Below are 15,188 nucleotides of genomic sequence, written 5' to 3' on the forward strand. Positions count from 1 at the left end.
CAAAGACCCTATGAAAATTGTTATTGTGGATCAAATAAACAAACAAAACCCATCTTTAATCAGTACTCCATTCACATGTGGGTTTACTCTACAGCTGTTAAGTAATGAGAACTGTTTTGTTGAAAATCACTTTTACTCCTGTTACTAAACTTTCTCCATAGCCCATAATGGAGAAGCTAAGCGGATATGGGGCCTATAAGGATGCTAGGGAGGGACTCTTCATTAGGGACTGTAGTGATAGGACAAGGGGTAATGGGTTAAAACTTAAACAGGGGAAGTTCAGATTGCATATAAGGAAGAAGTTCTTTACTGTAAGGGTTGTGAGGCACTGGAATGGGCTGCCCAGGGAAGTTGTGAATGCTCCATCTGTGGCAGTGTTCAAGGACAGGTTGGAAGAAGCCTTGGGTGACATGGTTTAGTGTGAGGTGTCACTGCCCATGGGAGGGGGGTTGGAACTAGATGACCTTAAGGTCTTTTCCAACCCTAACTATTCTACGATTCTATGATTCTATGTCATTTCTGAGAACTGCTATACAGAGTCCACCAACTCCATTCCAATATTCCAGTTGCAACATGATCCTTGGTCTTAAAGTTGTACTTCTTTGTAAAGCACTTTTTCTGCTTATTAACTTTAATGTTTTTGTATGAAGTACCCTGATGCTCTAGGAAATGAGGATTAGGGCACCATTAGATTATGTAATTAAAGGCTCATCTCTGTATATGTAAAGAATCAGAGAGAAAAACTGGAGGTGGAGGAAGCACAATAATTTGATCAGAGCCAGTGGAGACCCTACCCCAATTCCTCCCAAGCCTGTCATAGCACAGCCATCAGCCCATGGCCAGGGTGAGACCTACCAGATCATCAATGGGAGATGCCAGTGAGTAGCATAAACGACATGGGAGCTAGTTGCTGCTGGGGTCATAAGAAAGGGCTGGATATTGAGCTAGTAATTAAAGAGATCAAGAAGTCTGAGGGAATGGCTACTGGTGTAAAGCCATATACATCTGGACCTGCTTGTGAGACCTGTTACATGCATGTATATCATGTTTTGCCATGAGACAACTGGAGATATCTAGTCGTCAGCAAACGGGGAGACAAAGCATCCAGGGGCTAGATACTGGACAGACCTGTGTGTCTAAGACCAGGTAATGGTGGGATCAATATTGCATATATTGTGCACATATTTTCCACAAATGGGATTTCATCCTGATGAACCTGAGAGGGGAACAGGATGAGGCAACTGGTGTTTGTGCGAGCGCTGTGTTTTCTGTTTGTGCTAGTCTGTGCCACCAGATGTGTATATTTGCATATATGTACTGTAAGTGCATCACATGTGTGCCTATCAAGAACAAACACTCAACCTTACTACTGCTTGGATCAGGGGACATGAAACTGCAGCAGCCTCGCCTCTATCAGGCTGCCAGATTCAGCATCTCCTAATAAGCAGCAATGTGATCAATTATATTTGTAGAATAATATTAACAACGAGAATGTTTAACATAATGAAGACTTAATTCAAATGTCTTTCTTTCTGGACTAAAGCATAATGGTCTAAGACAAAAATTTAATGAATCATTATAAACAACTTTAGGAAGTCTGGTACTGACCTAAGGTATGAGACCAAGAAGAACAATGTGGGAATATTTTGCAATTTATTTTTTTTAAATTTCACACATTTGTTATCAAAAGCAGAACACTTAGAAGAATTTTGTCATCTTTTTTACTCCTGCCTGTAACTTTCCCTTCTGAACTAAGGAAAAAAAATGTTTTGAGGCAATCTAGAAAAAGGGGAACTTAAAAGATGACATTAAGCAAAAGAAAATTAAAGCTGCATATCATTTGGGAAAACTCCTAAACAACTATTAGACTGCACAATGTTCCAAAGGAACATTTTGGCAGCTGTGGTTCTTGGGATATCAGTAATTGAGAACATAGTGTAGGAAACAGCAATGAAGTAGCTGACCTAAATGGTCTTTTCCTCATTTTTTTTGACTGAATTTTCATCAATCTATTTACTCATATGCTTGTGACTGAATGTTGCTTAATTGCTTTGCAAGCATCAGCCAACGTATTCTCCCACTGCCATGTGCTTCTCCAATCATCTTTATTGGAATACGAACACTATAGCTTCAGAATACATTTTATAATGAAGAATAATACCATTCTGATTTGCTTAGAGAAAACAAATATTTACATACAAGTGGGACTCCTGTATTTTTGTAATTGGTCAACACTCTGCAGCACTATATTCTGAAGTCATCATTTGTCACTGATTAAAAAGCTGCCACACTGTACACACACAGTGTTCTGTGATCAGTCAGATGACACTGCCTCAGAGGGGATCAGTGCCTACAGTCCAATTTGACACAGTAGTATTGCTCTGGGATTTTTCACTATACATGCATCTAGACTTGTGCCATAATTTTGTTTCCTATTAGTACCTTCACATCTGGACAAGCCAAGTTTGACTTAGCTATGCTTGACTATACTTGGACCATAATTCTCAAAGTCAAGAGAATGAAATAACACGAATTTTCACAGCAGACATAGTTCTAAGCACAGAAGTTTCACAGTGTTGTTTTCAGGCTTGCAAATCGTCTGGCTCATTAAGGCCCTACAGAAATATCATCCCAGTAAACGACATCAGTTGCTGTTCCGTATCTCTTTGCAGATGCACCAGCCGCCTTTCACCTCCACAGTCTCGGAATCTAATGAATTCCTTGGCTACAGGCTGGTGCATGCAGAACACTGATGCTGACAACAAATTGCTGCTTACAATTTGGCACAACAGGCTTTGTAGCAATCAACAAGCATTAGCATCAGTTGGATTGCCATAGTATAGCAAAATCTGGAGACAGAGAAAGGCATCAGCTTTAGACCGCAATCAGCTAGCCAAGTCATTGCCTGGTGACTGGGAATTGGAATTTGCATATAGTGATGATATTTTGTGCCTGCCTGAAAAGAAGTCAGGTAAAATAGATAATGTGCCTATAAAAAAAGAGTGGAACACTTACCAGCAGGGATTGTTTCAACAGTATGAAGAAGACTATGTTCTGGCTCTCACTGATGATAGATTTACCCTGACCACTTTTACTGGTTTAAACTGAAATCCTACTTGTTTTAGTCAAGTAGGACTGTAAGTCCTTCTCTGTAATTAGAGACAGATATAAATTCATTCCAGAAGTTCTGTATCCTTGCTCAAAGTTCACAGTAAATTCCCTTATCTAAGATTATGGAGACCTCATAGCAGCCTTCCAGTATCTGAAGGGGGCCTATAGGGATGCTGGGGAGGGACTCTTCATTAGGGACTGTAGTGACAGGAGACAAGGTGTAATGGGTTAAAACTTAAACAGGGGAAGTTTAGATTGGATACAAGGAGGAAGTTCTTGACTGTGAGGGTGGTGAGGCACTGGAATGGGCTGCCCACAGAAGTTGTGAATGTTCCATTCCTGGTGGTGTTTAAGGCTGGGTTGGACAGAGCCTTGGGTGGCATGGTATACTGTGAGGTGTCCCTGCCCGTGGCAGGGGCATTGGAACTTGATGATCTTAAGGTCCTTTCCAACCCTAACTATTCTGTGATTCTATGATTTGCAGCACAGGTAATAATCAAAGGAAAAGAAATCCCTTAAGGAAATCTGCAGTTTGAATACAGACCTGACAAACATAATGTCATGGAAGAACTGTAAATCCATGTGAAATTATTAAAATACTGTTATTTTAAGATGCAGAAATAACAAGTCAAGTCAGATGAGTGACTGCCACACTCATACCTTCTAAAAATCAAGACGTGACTTAACATGCAACCACAGGACTTCCTCGACACTAACAGCTTCACCTTAACATCAGCTATGCCAGAAACTGAAAATGCTGCGTGCTATTTTGTATGCTGTGCTTTCTGAACTTTTCAGACATTGAATGGGGTGAATTGAGGTTTTTGTGATTCCAGTCACCTTTGTTCTGCAGTTTCCAAAAGCACTTGTGGAAAAAAATAACTCTGGCCACAGCTGTGAAAAAGTCTTACCGCCTTCTTACTCTTTTAATACCATTTTCTAATACTGAACTATGATGCGAGTGTTTATTTGGGGAGCTGTGCTTCCTTTCCAGTTCTACAGGATCTGACACGGGATTTATCACAGAGAAGGATGGAGTCAGATGCAGTTTGAATTATGGATTGATGAAGACATATGATTATAATCACATCAAAGTATTTGGAGTCAACCAGTACCATCTCATGTTAATAGGGACCCTAAAATCCTCAGAAACTTTCCAGTAAGTCCATGCCTGGTAGAAAACTAGGACTGTAAAGATGCAGAGATACACTGTAGACTTTGCATGGTGAATCTGCGTTTTCCACAAGCTTTCAAAATGAACTAAAAATTCATTCCAAATTGCTATTCATTAGCTAACCAAGCCTACCTCAGTGATAAAACAAAGATAGTTAACCTGAGGGTGCAAATGTATGTGTATTTCAGAACTGGTGCCTGCCTCACATGATGAGAGGTAACACATGAAGCCAAGAGAACCTGATCACATTCTGCCTTCTGCACCCCCATGGTTTGTCAGGACAGTTTCTCATGGTGCAGGACTCCAGTGTTTTAGCATAAAAAATAAACCTACTAGGCAGGCCTCATTTAAGTGTCTCATTTATTTAATACAATAGAAAAAGGGCTAGCCAGATCCTTACTGATATCATCGGTGAAATAAATAGGCCTGACTCTCAACTGCACTAAGGCTCCTTTGTGCCTCTGTGGCTATACAAAGTCACTAGAACCAGTACCAAAAGGCTTATACTTCCCACAAAGGTGAGATATGGGAATACCGATAGAAGACGCCCTCAGCATTAATGACAGTGGGTTCAGAGGGAATACTGGTAGTGAGACTACCACTACTGAAAGTTTCTATTAAAGGACCTGGGAGACAGGTAGCTGAAGAATGAACACCACAAAACACTTCCATCTGTGTCTAGGAAGTGTTTCTATCGAAGAGATATTGCCGTAATAATGCTCAAATGGTGGGAAGGAACACAACGTAAGGAACCTGGTAAATTAATGCTTTAATAACACACAAGTAGTGGTGTCATCCATTTACACCATTTACAGATCAATTAAATGAAGAACGACTTTCTCGTTTCTAGGCCGTTGCTAGGACAGATTTGCCGCGGGTTTCCGCACAGTTCCACTCCACCCTATTCCTGAAGCAATATTGCCCTCTGGCTGCGAGCCTCAGCCCTGCATGGAGAATAAATACCTGCGGTTCAGCCCTGTCTCCCCTCTAGTTTCGGTTCTAGCCCATTATATGAGATGTCTACTGTCAGAAGAGTTCAGGTTCCCAAGGCTGGAGAAACTACAGTGATTTCTAATGTCACTCAGTTTTGTTGCTATGCCCTTTTATCTGAGAGAGAACTACCATGGAATACAGATTAGAAATGAACCCTGGAGTTTTATGGCACCGCAAGGAGAAAAAGCTTTATAAAATCTTTATATCTTTCATAACCATCAATTTCCCTCCCTGAACTGATAAAAATAAAAAAAACACTTGCAGGATTAACAGGAATAACACTGTTGTTTTGGGATTGTTTTTTTTCCTCCACTTTACCTGACCACACAGAGATCTTTTGTTCTCCAAGCTCTGACAAGCTCAGATAATTTCCTCCATACAAATTTAGTGTTTAAAAAGCAACGAAAGTCCTGCTCTGACAGAGGCAGGGATTATTGTCATCTTTGATTCTTTATACAATGCCAGGTCCTGTAACCACTGAAGTTAATATAAAAAGCTGCCCAGTTTATTTCAAGATTGCAAAATCAAGCGCAGCCATCTAAGGGGCTTCTCTCTGCCTGGCGGATACATGTCCCCTTCAATCTCCTTCAGTTAAAAGCCCTGCCCAGCAAAAAAAAATAAGAGAACTAGAGAGTTCAAAAGCAGTGCTGAATTGTCATGAGTGAGGACGAGAAAGTGTTTCTTCCTTTTGCAGGAAGGACCCCACAGACGACATACTTCCGCAGCAAGAATTCTTTCACTGATTTTCGTCCAAATGCCTCTTTGGACCATATTCTGCGGGGTGCATTGGCAGTGAAGCCTAGTGCAGAGTTCAACAAGGCAGGCACTGAGTGCTACAGTACAGCAGCAGCTTTGCATTTCTTAGCACAATAAAACTGGGCTGATAAGCAGAATTGCCATTTCTTTTCTCCTTCCTTGGTAAACCTCTGTGTTCTGTTCCCTGTGGCTTTTCTGTCCTTCTCAGGCAAATCTATGTCAAAATAGCTCCTGACTTTGTTAAGTAGATAAATAAGTGATGAATATTGCTGGTAAATATTTCTGAACTGGATGCTTAAAACAAGGTTTCGGTCTTTTTTTCCCTCAGAGGTGGTGGGGAAGGAAGTTGAAATGGATAAAGTAAAAATCCAGATCCGAGGACTGCAGGGATAACGGAGCTCAGAAAGAATTGGAGGGGATCAGTACAGTCTGCTCTAAACCAAACCTGATTCCATCAGAAGGAGGAAAGCCCTCCTAGGTCAGTAAGGTTTTCTGTCGGTCAAGGCAGCACAGAAACCTGCAGTATTTTTGCAGATATTTTTCTCAGGCAAATCACTTTCATCACAAACTCCTGATTCTGCTTCTTACAACAGATTTGAGGGGTCTTGTCGGTGCATGTAAACTGTGAGAATCTGACATACAGCCCCAACTATCCAAGCTTTCTGTTAGAGATTCTCTCACAACTCAGATCTTTTGGAGAAATCTTCCTTAAAATGAATGCAAAAGGCAGAAAAGCTTGTTTCCCCCGTAAATGTCACCATGGTACTTTTGCTCTGTACCTAGCAACAAAGGTTTGTAGTAACAAAGCACACAGTCAAATTTAATTAAATAAAAACATATATTCTGGAAGGAACTTCTTTTGATCAGAAGTGTTTCAAGAGTGTGCCCCCTTACAAGTGTAATGGGTTTAACCATCATGAGTCAATCCCATTGGTAATTTTATTGAGCCTGGCCATGAACTTGACACAGCTTTGTACTGTATTCTCTACAGGAGGGTCAAAATCTTTAAGGAATGTTATTTCTGTTCATGTGGGTTATTTTCTGGTTGGCTATCTTTTTTACATTGCGAGAGGTACGTTATACGGTCAAAATCCAGGACCTTTGGGCACCTAAATGATGAACTACATGCAGAACTGAGGTATCTTCTCCCTAACAAAGAATGCAGTGGAAGATGAGAAAATCATCAGGAAACCATATTCAGAGAATCAGTGCCCAAGTGTACTCATTTTTTATTCTTTGGTGCAAGAAGATTTACTCTTTTTGTCACATGGAAAAGCCTCTTGTGATTCTGTGATTTTATACAGGATATTTGACATAATTACAGTTATGGGAGGGTAAGAAGGGAAACACTGTGGATTTCCATGGTCCTGGAGTGGACTCATATAGCAAGAAACAACATATTTGTGAGATGAACCTCTTCAGGGTGCATGCAACAGATTTTGGGTTTAATTAATAACATGGCATAGATCTAGCTGGGTGATGAACAAGGGGTTTACCAGCACTGCCAAAGAGCCACCATTTCTCTCTTCTGAGATACTTAGGACTGTCTCAGCCTTGGAGAAAACAGCTGGTAGAAAGATTTCAGTAATGTGGTTCCCTGCTTTTTTTTGTGCAAATTGCTGTGAGTCGACAGGAATCTTGAAATGAAACTAGAAGCTGAACATTTCATCACGTCATTCATAGCTCACCAATAGACTTCATTTCCCACAGCATACAGCAGAGAAGAAGATGCTTCAGGAGGAGATTAACCCAAATCATACTATCAAAAATGGTGGACCAAGTATAACAAATTACCCTGGAATTACCTAATACTTGATATCCAGAAGCTGAAGGCCTATTTTGCATATGCACGTGTTTACTTTTACACATATATACATATATATGTGTGCATGCATGAAGAATTGCTTTCATTTTGTACACACATTATATATGTCACATCTTGCACACTGCTTTCACAGCCACCCCTGGTCATTGCTGAGGTTAGATGTGCTAAATGGACCTTTTACCTTAATATTGCACAGAGCTCAGATGTGACCTGGAAAATGGTGAGTTCAGAATCAATTTTGTGGGAGCCTTCACAAATTACAAATATCTATTCCACCTTTCCTTCTTTTGACATACCTGGGGAGCAACCTATTTGGCCAGTTATACATTTACTATTTTCTACTTTCTGCAAGCCTATAGCCTCTCTAGTGAGCTCTACATCAGTGTGATATAAGGCACACAGTTCTTGTGCCCATTGCTCACCAGTCAAAATCTGCCTCTGTGCACACACATGGCTCCGAGGTCATAGCCCCAGCATATTTTCCTTGCATGCATTTCTTCTCTGACTTGCGCTTCTTGTAGATCCTTTTTGCTCCCATGATGCAAGCTTCTCCCTGGAAACAAAACCAAAAATATCTCTCTGACACCCACCAGGCTATTTGTATCACCCCATTTTGCCAAGCCTGTGCAATGGGAGCTGTGACTCAAGGGAAGAGGATGGGAAGTCAAATGCCATGTCAGTACATGGCACCTAATTAAAGCTACTGAAGCTTTAACTGAAATTAAAACGGCTTTTCCGATACACACTAAGAAATGATCTGAGGTTACTTACGTATCTGATTCAGTTCTGAATTTGCTCCAAAGCCAATGAGCAATTGATCCAGGCCCATTTCTCATTTATAGATTAGGTTTCACAGCAACTGAAAACACGGTATGATCCCTCTGCAATCTGAGACACAGAGCAGGTCTATTTCCTTGGCCTGATCTCTGGCAATAATTCTGTTCAGCAGAAACTAGTTATATGTGTAAATACTTTCCATGGACTATGAGCTCAGTTGATCAGGGTATGATTTGCTATGTGGATGGAGCGATGACTTTTCACTCTTATCCTCAGTTCTCTGCTAAATATTTCCATCTAGGGAACAATGCTCAGCCTCGCAATCTCAATGGAAAGGAAATGAAAAGGCGCGAGTCCACAGCAGCCTTCCTAAAAATAGTTCTGTAAGCTGAAAAGCCAACATCCTCAAAAATAGACAGCAAAATCCTTGGCATTTTTACTTATGCAAGCACAAGAAAGCAAAGAACAAAATACAGTGGAGTCTCACTTGTTACCTTTCATGCTGTTAAAACTGTTGTCGAAAAGAGAAACTTCTCATGGTTTTGATTTGCCCATGAAACAAAAGGGCCCAAATGGCAACTGGTGTAAAAAGCTGTGCCTCCTTGAACTTCAAGGAAGCTGTACTGATTTTTAAAATCTAAAGATCTAAGTCATAACTGGTATTTTTAGTGTGGAGTTGTGCCTTGTGTGAGCAGCTAGTCTGAGTCAAGCTACTTTCATTTCATATTCATTATTAAATTCTTGCCCAGCAAGATATATATACAAAGATAACCTTTGATGATATAAATGGATGTTTTGCTTTAGACTTCAGTGGAGCCTTTGGTGTTTATATAACCACAAAATTTGTGCTATATTTTATTCTAACCTGATATAACGCAGGCCATTGTGTCAAACTTGGGGGAGCTCCGAAGGTGCCCCAAGGGAGGTACAGTCACTGTGCAGAGCAAATTACCTTGCTGGGCACTTAAGAAATGGTTCTGGGAGTGATGCTGCAGCTGCATTCACAATGCAAAGGACAGGGCAACAGAAGGACGGAGGGAAGAGCAAGGAGGTAAGGATAGGGAAATTGGATGAGAGATGTAGGTATGAAGGAGTTCAGAACTCTTTCAGTGGCAGTGCTTCTGCTGTTGTGTTCTTCAACCCTGGACAAGTCTGAGCTAATTGCCTGCATTGAGAACAAAACCCAGAAGACAGCTGTTCATCCTTCAGGGCTCAGAGAGTGCAATCTGAAGCCAACACACATGAAACAAGAGACTCATCCAGTAGGGAACAATCTGATACACCAAACAGGAAAAGACATTGAATCTGCTGATCTTTAACTGTAGGATCGTTAGCTACTTCATGTCAGATCCCACCCTCCTCGCTTTTCACCTGGCTATGGAGCTGCCAAGGCCTGTAGTCCTCTTCGTCACATCTCCGATCAAAAATGGACTTGTAGTCTACTTTCACCAGCTGCCACTCTGAGCGGTGGCTGAAATGTCCAAACACTCTACAGAACACAGCAGAAATGGCATACATTAAAAGGTAGCACCAGATGGAGTCTGATACTGACAGAGGTACAGTCACCCACATATTTCTAACGGAGACTAATTCCTTTAGGAGTGCCACTGATTTTCCTTGACTGATAGAGTGAAACTTAGGCTGCTAAATATCTACAAGCCTCTCAAAATTTGCATGTAGCTTTTACTCTGTGGATGAAGATCCTCCCACTTATGTCAAGATCCAGAATGACCATACAGAGAAGACTTGGTGTGGGGCTGGACACAGTTATACCTATAGGAGTCTGATATCTCAATTATAAGCATTGGGAATCCCTTCCACACAAATTAAATTCAGAACCTGAAGGGAAAATTCTTCATACATTTCCATGAACTCAGGTCAGTTTCTGAGCCACATATTCTGTTTATTTCAGCTTGGTCCATTTTTCACAGACAGAAACTGAATTTTCCTCCTGTTTTTGTAAACCTGATCTCAGGTAAAATGTCACAGTTTCTGGCAGAGTGAATTCAGCTTTATTCAACATGCAGAACTCAGCATACCACACTGAAACTAAACATAATTTTTCATGAGTTGCTCCAGGCAACATTTTGTCATTCATTTTTACAAAAGAATGTCTTTATTTTTCTGTGTCTCAGGTTTTGGTTGTTTTTTTTTTTTTTAAAGAAAGTAGCAGCAAAAACAGAGTTATAAAAATATCCCACAGTTTCTCTTTCAAATATTCATCTGTCAAGAGTAACTCTGCTTTAAATCACATTCAATATGAGGAGTCAGGTTTCATGCTGATAAGCTAAATGATAATGTTTTGCAGCTTGCAAGGAACCATGTTGTCATTCTTTCAATCATATCACAGATAAACATTGATGATTTAGCAACAGAAGACTGCATGCTGCTGGCTTCAGACTGTACTTGGTTTGGTCCCTAACCAAAAAGTCTATTATGTTACAAGAAACCCTCATAAGATATTTATGATGTACTTCCAATCAACAGCAGCACAATGGCATGCTCACTTACGTCATGATGAGAGTTTCCTCTCCAGGTTCCCCTAAAACTCCATCTACAAACAGTGGGAGGGATGTGAAACTGTACTTGCTCCAAGATCTCCCTTCATCAAAACTTAACCTAGTGGAGAAAGCAGAATTAATGTCGTCTTTTCTTATTCTCCTTCTACTTTACTTGAGGAGACTCTCTAGTCTACTACAGCTGCTACGGAGAAGTGGAAAGCAGGTTCTATTCTTGGATACTTCATCTGTAGTCCTTTAAAAAACTGTGGCTTTGGGAAGCATCATAAATCAAAGCACTGACGCTTTTAGGGCAAAATGTAGCCTAGGGCTGGTATTTTTGATTTTTTTTTTTAAATAAACCAAGTGATTTTGAGCATCTTATTTTTGGGTCCCCAACATAAGACATTTTAAGGAGGTTAGATTACTGGAGCACAAGATCTTTGCCTCTTTTGGCCAGCAGTCTTCCTGGTGGTAGGTCTAAGTGAACGCCTAGAAGTACTCATCACTTCTTAAGATTTGGGTCTGTGTGTTTCAGATATTGATATGACACCAACTGTAGCAGAAGTAATTAATGCCTAACAGCACAAATTGTATTTACTTACCGCAGTAACTCAAGAGTGCTAACTAGTGGGGACACTTTAGTGGTTTTGCCTATATAGCCCTGAATCTATTCAATGAAATTCTGGCTCTTAAGTGCTGCCTGCCACATAGAAGACAACTTTATCAATAATTTTGAAAATAATGAGTTCTTTGGTAACTTAAAAAGAGACAAAGACATAATCCAGGTACAAATCAAACTCAATAAGCCAAGCTGTGGTAAACCAGGGAAGTTGTAGATTTACATTTATAATATCTCAGATCTGGGTGAGTTGAAATTGGAATTGCTGGGATTTCTTAGCTTTGTCTGCTTTTACTAGTATCTTAACTGATATCTTCTACATTGTAGCTACACAAACTCTGAATACAGTCTAACTGCCTACTTCCTGGCACCTGAAAAGAGGTACAGCAGATATTCAGCACACATGGAGTCATTACCAGAGATGTCTGATAGGCAGAGATGTGTGTTTCATGGCAACCAGCACTCCACCTTGATCCAGATACAGAACACTGTGCTCTTCCTCAAAGATCTGGGGAAAAAAAAACATATATTTGAACCTGTTTTCCTTAGTGTCAAGAAAATGTCATGGTTCTTTAAGTACAATCATGATGGAGGACAGGTAAATGATAAGAAAATTACAAAGCAGGATATTCTGTATTGAAACAGTTCCTGGGTTTTGTTTTTTATTGTTTGGTTCTTTTTTTCCCCCTCTCTGCTTCAGAGAAAGTTAGAAAAATGAATTTTTGAAAGGATCAACAATTCCCTTTCTTTCAGTGACAGATTTTTGTTTGAAGAACCTCATCTGTTTACACATATCTGGCCTTATCTCACATAAGTGATGTAGATGGAAAAATGAGGGCTGGACAAACATTAAAATAATGAGATTTTTGGCATATCAAACATTTAAAAAGATCTGGTCCTCCTGTGTCTTTCTGAACTGACTTTCTGCAAACATCTGCTCTAGTTTATATAGCAGCATTTGTCTGAGAAAGTCACTCTTTCTTTTCATGATTTGATATCCCATACAGAAAATATAAATCACAGAACTTCCTGTTCTAAGGATAAACACATTAAAGAGCAGCAATGCTTTTTTAACAGGTGTTATTCCACTGAATATTAGGAATCTGATTTAACTTCATCATCCAGTCTTTTTCCACAATTAACAGAGAGAGATGTAGCTTCAAAAAAAGAGGAACTGAATTTCGTCTTTTTCTCCATTAGCTTAAAACAAGGCAACATAATCTGTTTATATGGACACTGAACTTTGGACAACTCAATTTAGGTGGCCCACCTAAAGTGAGCTGTCCAAAGAAACATAGAGTGGGGGAAGGTAGACCAGGGTAACTGCTGATCTTACAAAAGTATGATAATGGACAAAGAGAAAAATGGTTTGATAGGTACAAGGGATGTACAGCTGTAAAAGGAAACACATTCTCTCCCCTTAGTATTCATATTTTAACTAATTCTTTTAGCTAGAGGGTTAAACTGAAGTCAAATTCTGAGAAGAATTATAAAAATACTTTTCAGTTATATGAAGTCTAACAACATATCCAGTCTTTTTTCTTTGAGTACCTCTCTACCTCTCAGAAGGGAAGTTTACCCTTTTGCAAAGTTTTACAAAAAGCTACTCTGAACCAAAAGAAACAAAAATTAGGAAAAAAAAAATTTAAAAAAAAAGAAATAAAAATTAGTTTGAACCTACTTTGACGACAATTTCCTACGCTTATGATTTAAATCTGTGATTCTGTGTCATTTACCTGTCTCCAAGTGTTCCCAGCATCAGAAGAAACAAACATGCTGATGTCCTTGTCTGATAGTTCAGTGCCTATATTACCTGTAAGATGAATATTGATTAGTAATGCTACACTCTAAGAAACACTAAAATTAGCAGTCCAGGGGAGTAAATGTATGTATTTACCTTTTGCAGTTACAGCACTTCTACTTTGGGGAAGTGAAAGAGGGGGGGAATGAAGAGAAGGAAAGGGAAAGACTTTCATCGTGAAGAAAAAGTATATATGTAAAAGATCCATTTGGTAGGCTGCCTTCCTTCCCAGTACCTGTGGTGTGACACCCCAAGAGCCACTCAAAACCCCCCACACCCATCACAAACACAAGATTTTGTCAGTGTTTGCACATTATACCAGGCAATCTTTAAACATTTCATACCTGATGCTACAATAATACTGGGGGCAGTGTCTCGGCTGGCAATGTTTCCTGAGGTATAGGGATTCTCTGAGACCTTCAGGTGAAGATGAAGGGAGCAATAGGGCTATGGAGAAAGGGGAAATAAAAGTAAAAAGCAGACACAACATGAAATGCATGCCCATATTTCTACAGGCTTAGAAATATAGTGTCATTTTGTATTACTTCCTAATTACTGCATTCACCTTTAGAAAGATAAAACCATTGTCCTGGTTCTGTTGAAAGAGCTTTGTTACCATTTTCTGATGCTGCCCATTCCCACTGGGAAATCGATTCACCAGGCTGAAACTCTATCACAAGGACAAGATCTTTGAGGCCAAACCAACAAGGGAGGCAACCTGGCTTGTGAGGGCAGGCAATGGTAATGACTACCTAGCTCTCCAGGTGGCTAGCTCTCTTGAGAAGCAAGCAAGGCTGCAGATATGATCAAGTGACTCTCAGAGCAGCAGTGCTAAAGCACACAACAAAAAGCAATATAACCCTATGGTATGGTGTTGAGTGACCATTAATTATCCATAAGAAACAACTTAAAGTGGACAGTTCCTGACTATTTTTGACTTATGACTTCTGCACTGCACTAAGAATAAATACCAGGACTAGAAAGTGTTAGTTTAAAAGCTGTTTGAAACAACGCTTCATTGCCCCATCGGGATGTGACCTTTGAGATTTCAAAACAAATACATCCATGGAAACCTCACCTGTTATTGATTTTGTATGTCAAATACTAGATAACAAGACTGGTATAGAATAAATGAGCTGAGCAAGAAGGTAAGACAGACAGGCAGATTTCCAAAATTTTCATTACAATTCCCTCCAGATTTGTAATGTGATGATTTCTGAAAATTTCTGATAATTTTTGCCTTCTCTTGGGTTTTACTTTCAGCATTTTTTTCTTATAAACCTCACGAAAATCTTTTAATGATATATGCTAACGGAAGGGAGGTGGAAAAATACTGACAAAGAACCTGAAACAAACTGACCCAGACAAGGGGGACATCAGACAGGAACACAAACACAGCAAAGCCCATGCTTCACCTTGCACACCTCTCCCAGATGAGCAGGAGAGGCTATGCAGAATGACCCACATGCTCTATGCAGGCAGGTCTTTTTAATACCAGCTGCCTAAAGGCTAGGTCTGCAGCCCCTGAAGTTTTGTGGGTTTCCTCTGTAGGAGACCAAGCCCCACAGATCACTGGAGGAAGACCACTTATCCATCCCATGGCAAAGTAGGTGTCTATGAATCTGAAATGA

At 40.0% G+C, this 15,188-nt stretch overlaps 1 protein-coding gene across 5 annotated transcripts in view; it reads right to left on the reverse strand.

Moving 5' to 3' along the window:
* SORCS1 (sortilin related VPS10 domain containing receptor 1) overlaps window positions 1–15,188 on the reverse strand; it is a 300,139-nt gene that overhangs the window by 42,980 nt on the left and 241,971 nt on the right. For all 5 annotated transcript variants that reach the window (XM_062601967.1, XM_062601966.1, XM_062601965.1 and 2 more), the window contains 6 exons: window positions 13,902–14,004; window positions 13,493–13,569; window positions 12,173–12,264; window positions 11,148–11,255; window positions 10,008–10,125; window positions 8,282–8,412 (listed from right to left, as the gene is read on the reverse strand). In XM_062601967.1, the coding sequence (XP_062457951.1) occupies window positions 8,282–8,412; window positions 10,008–10,125; window positions 11,148–11,255; window positions 12,173–12,264; window positions 13,493–13,569; window positions 13,902–14,004 (629 nt within the window). The remainder of the gene's footprint in view (window positions 1–8,281; window positions 8,413–10,007; window positions 10,126–11,147; window positions 11,256–12,172; window positions 12,265–13,492; window positions 13,570–13,901; window positions 14,005–15,188) is intronic.

This window comes from Pezoporus occidentalis, unplaced genomic scaffold (genome assembly GCF_034315485.1).
Source record: "Pezoporus occidentalis ecotype Australia unplaced genomic scaffold, CSIRO_AGI_Poc_V1 ctg73, whole genome shotgun sequence".
NCBI lineage: Eukaryota > Metazoa > Chordata > Aves > Psittaciformes > Psittacidae > Pezoporus > Pezoporus occidentalis.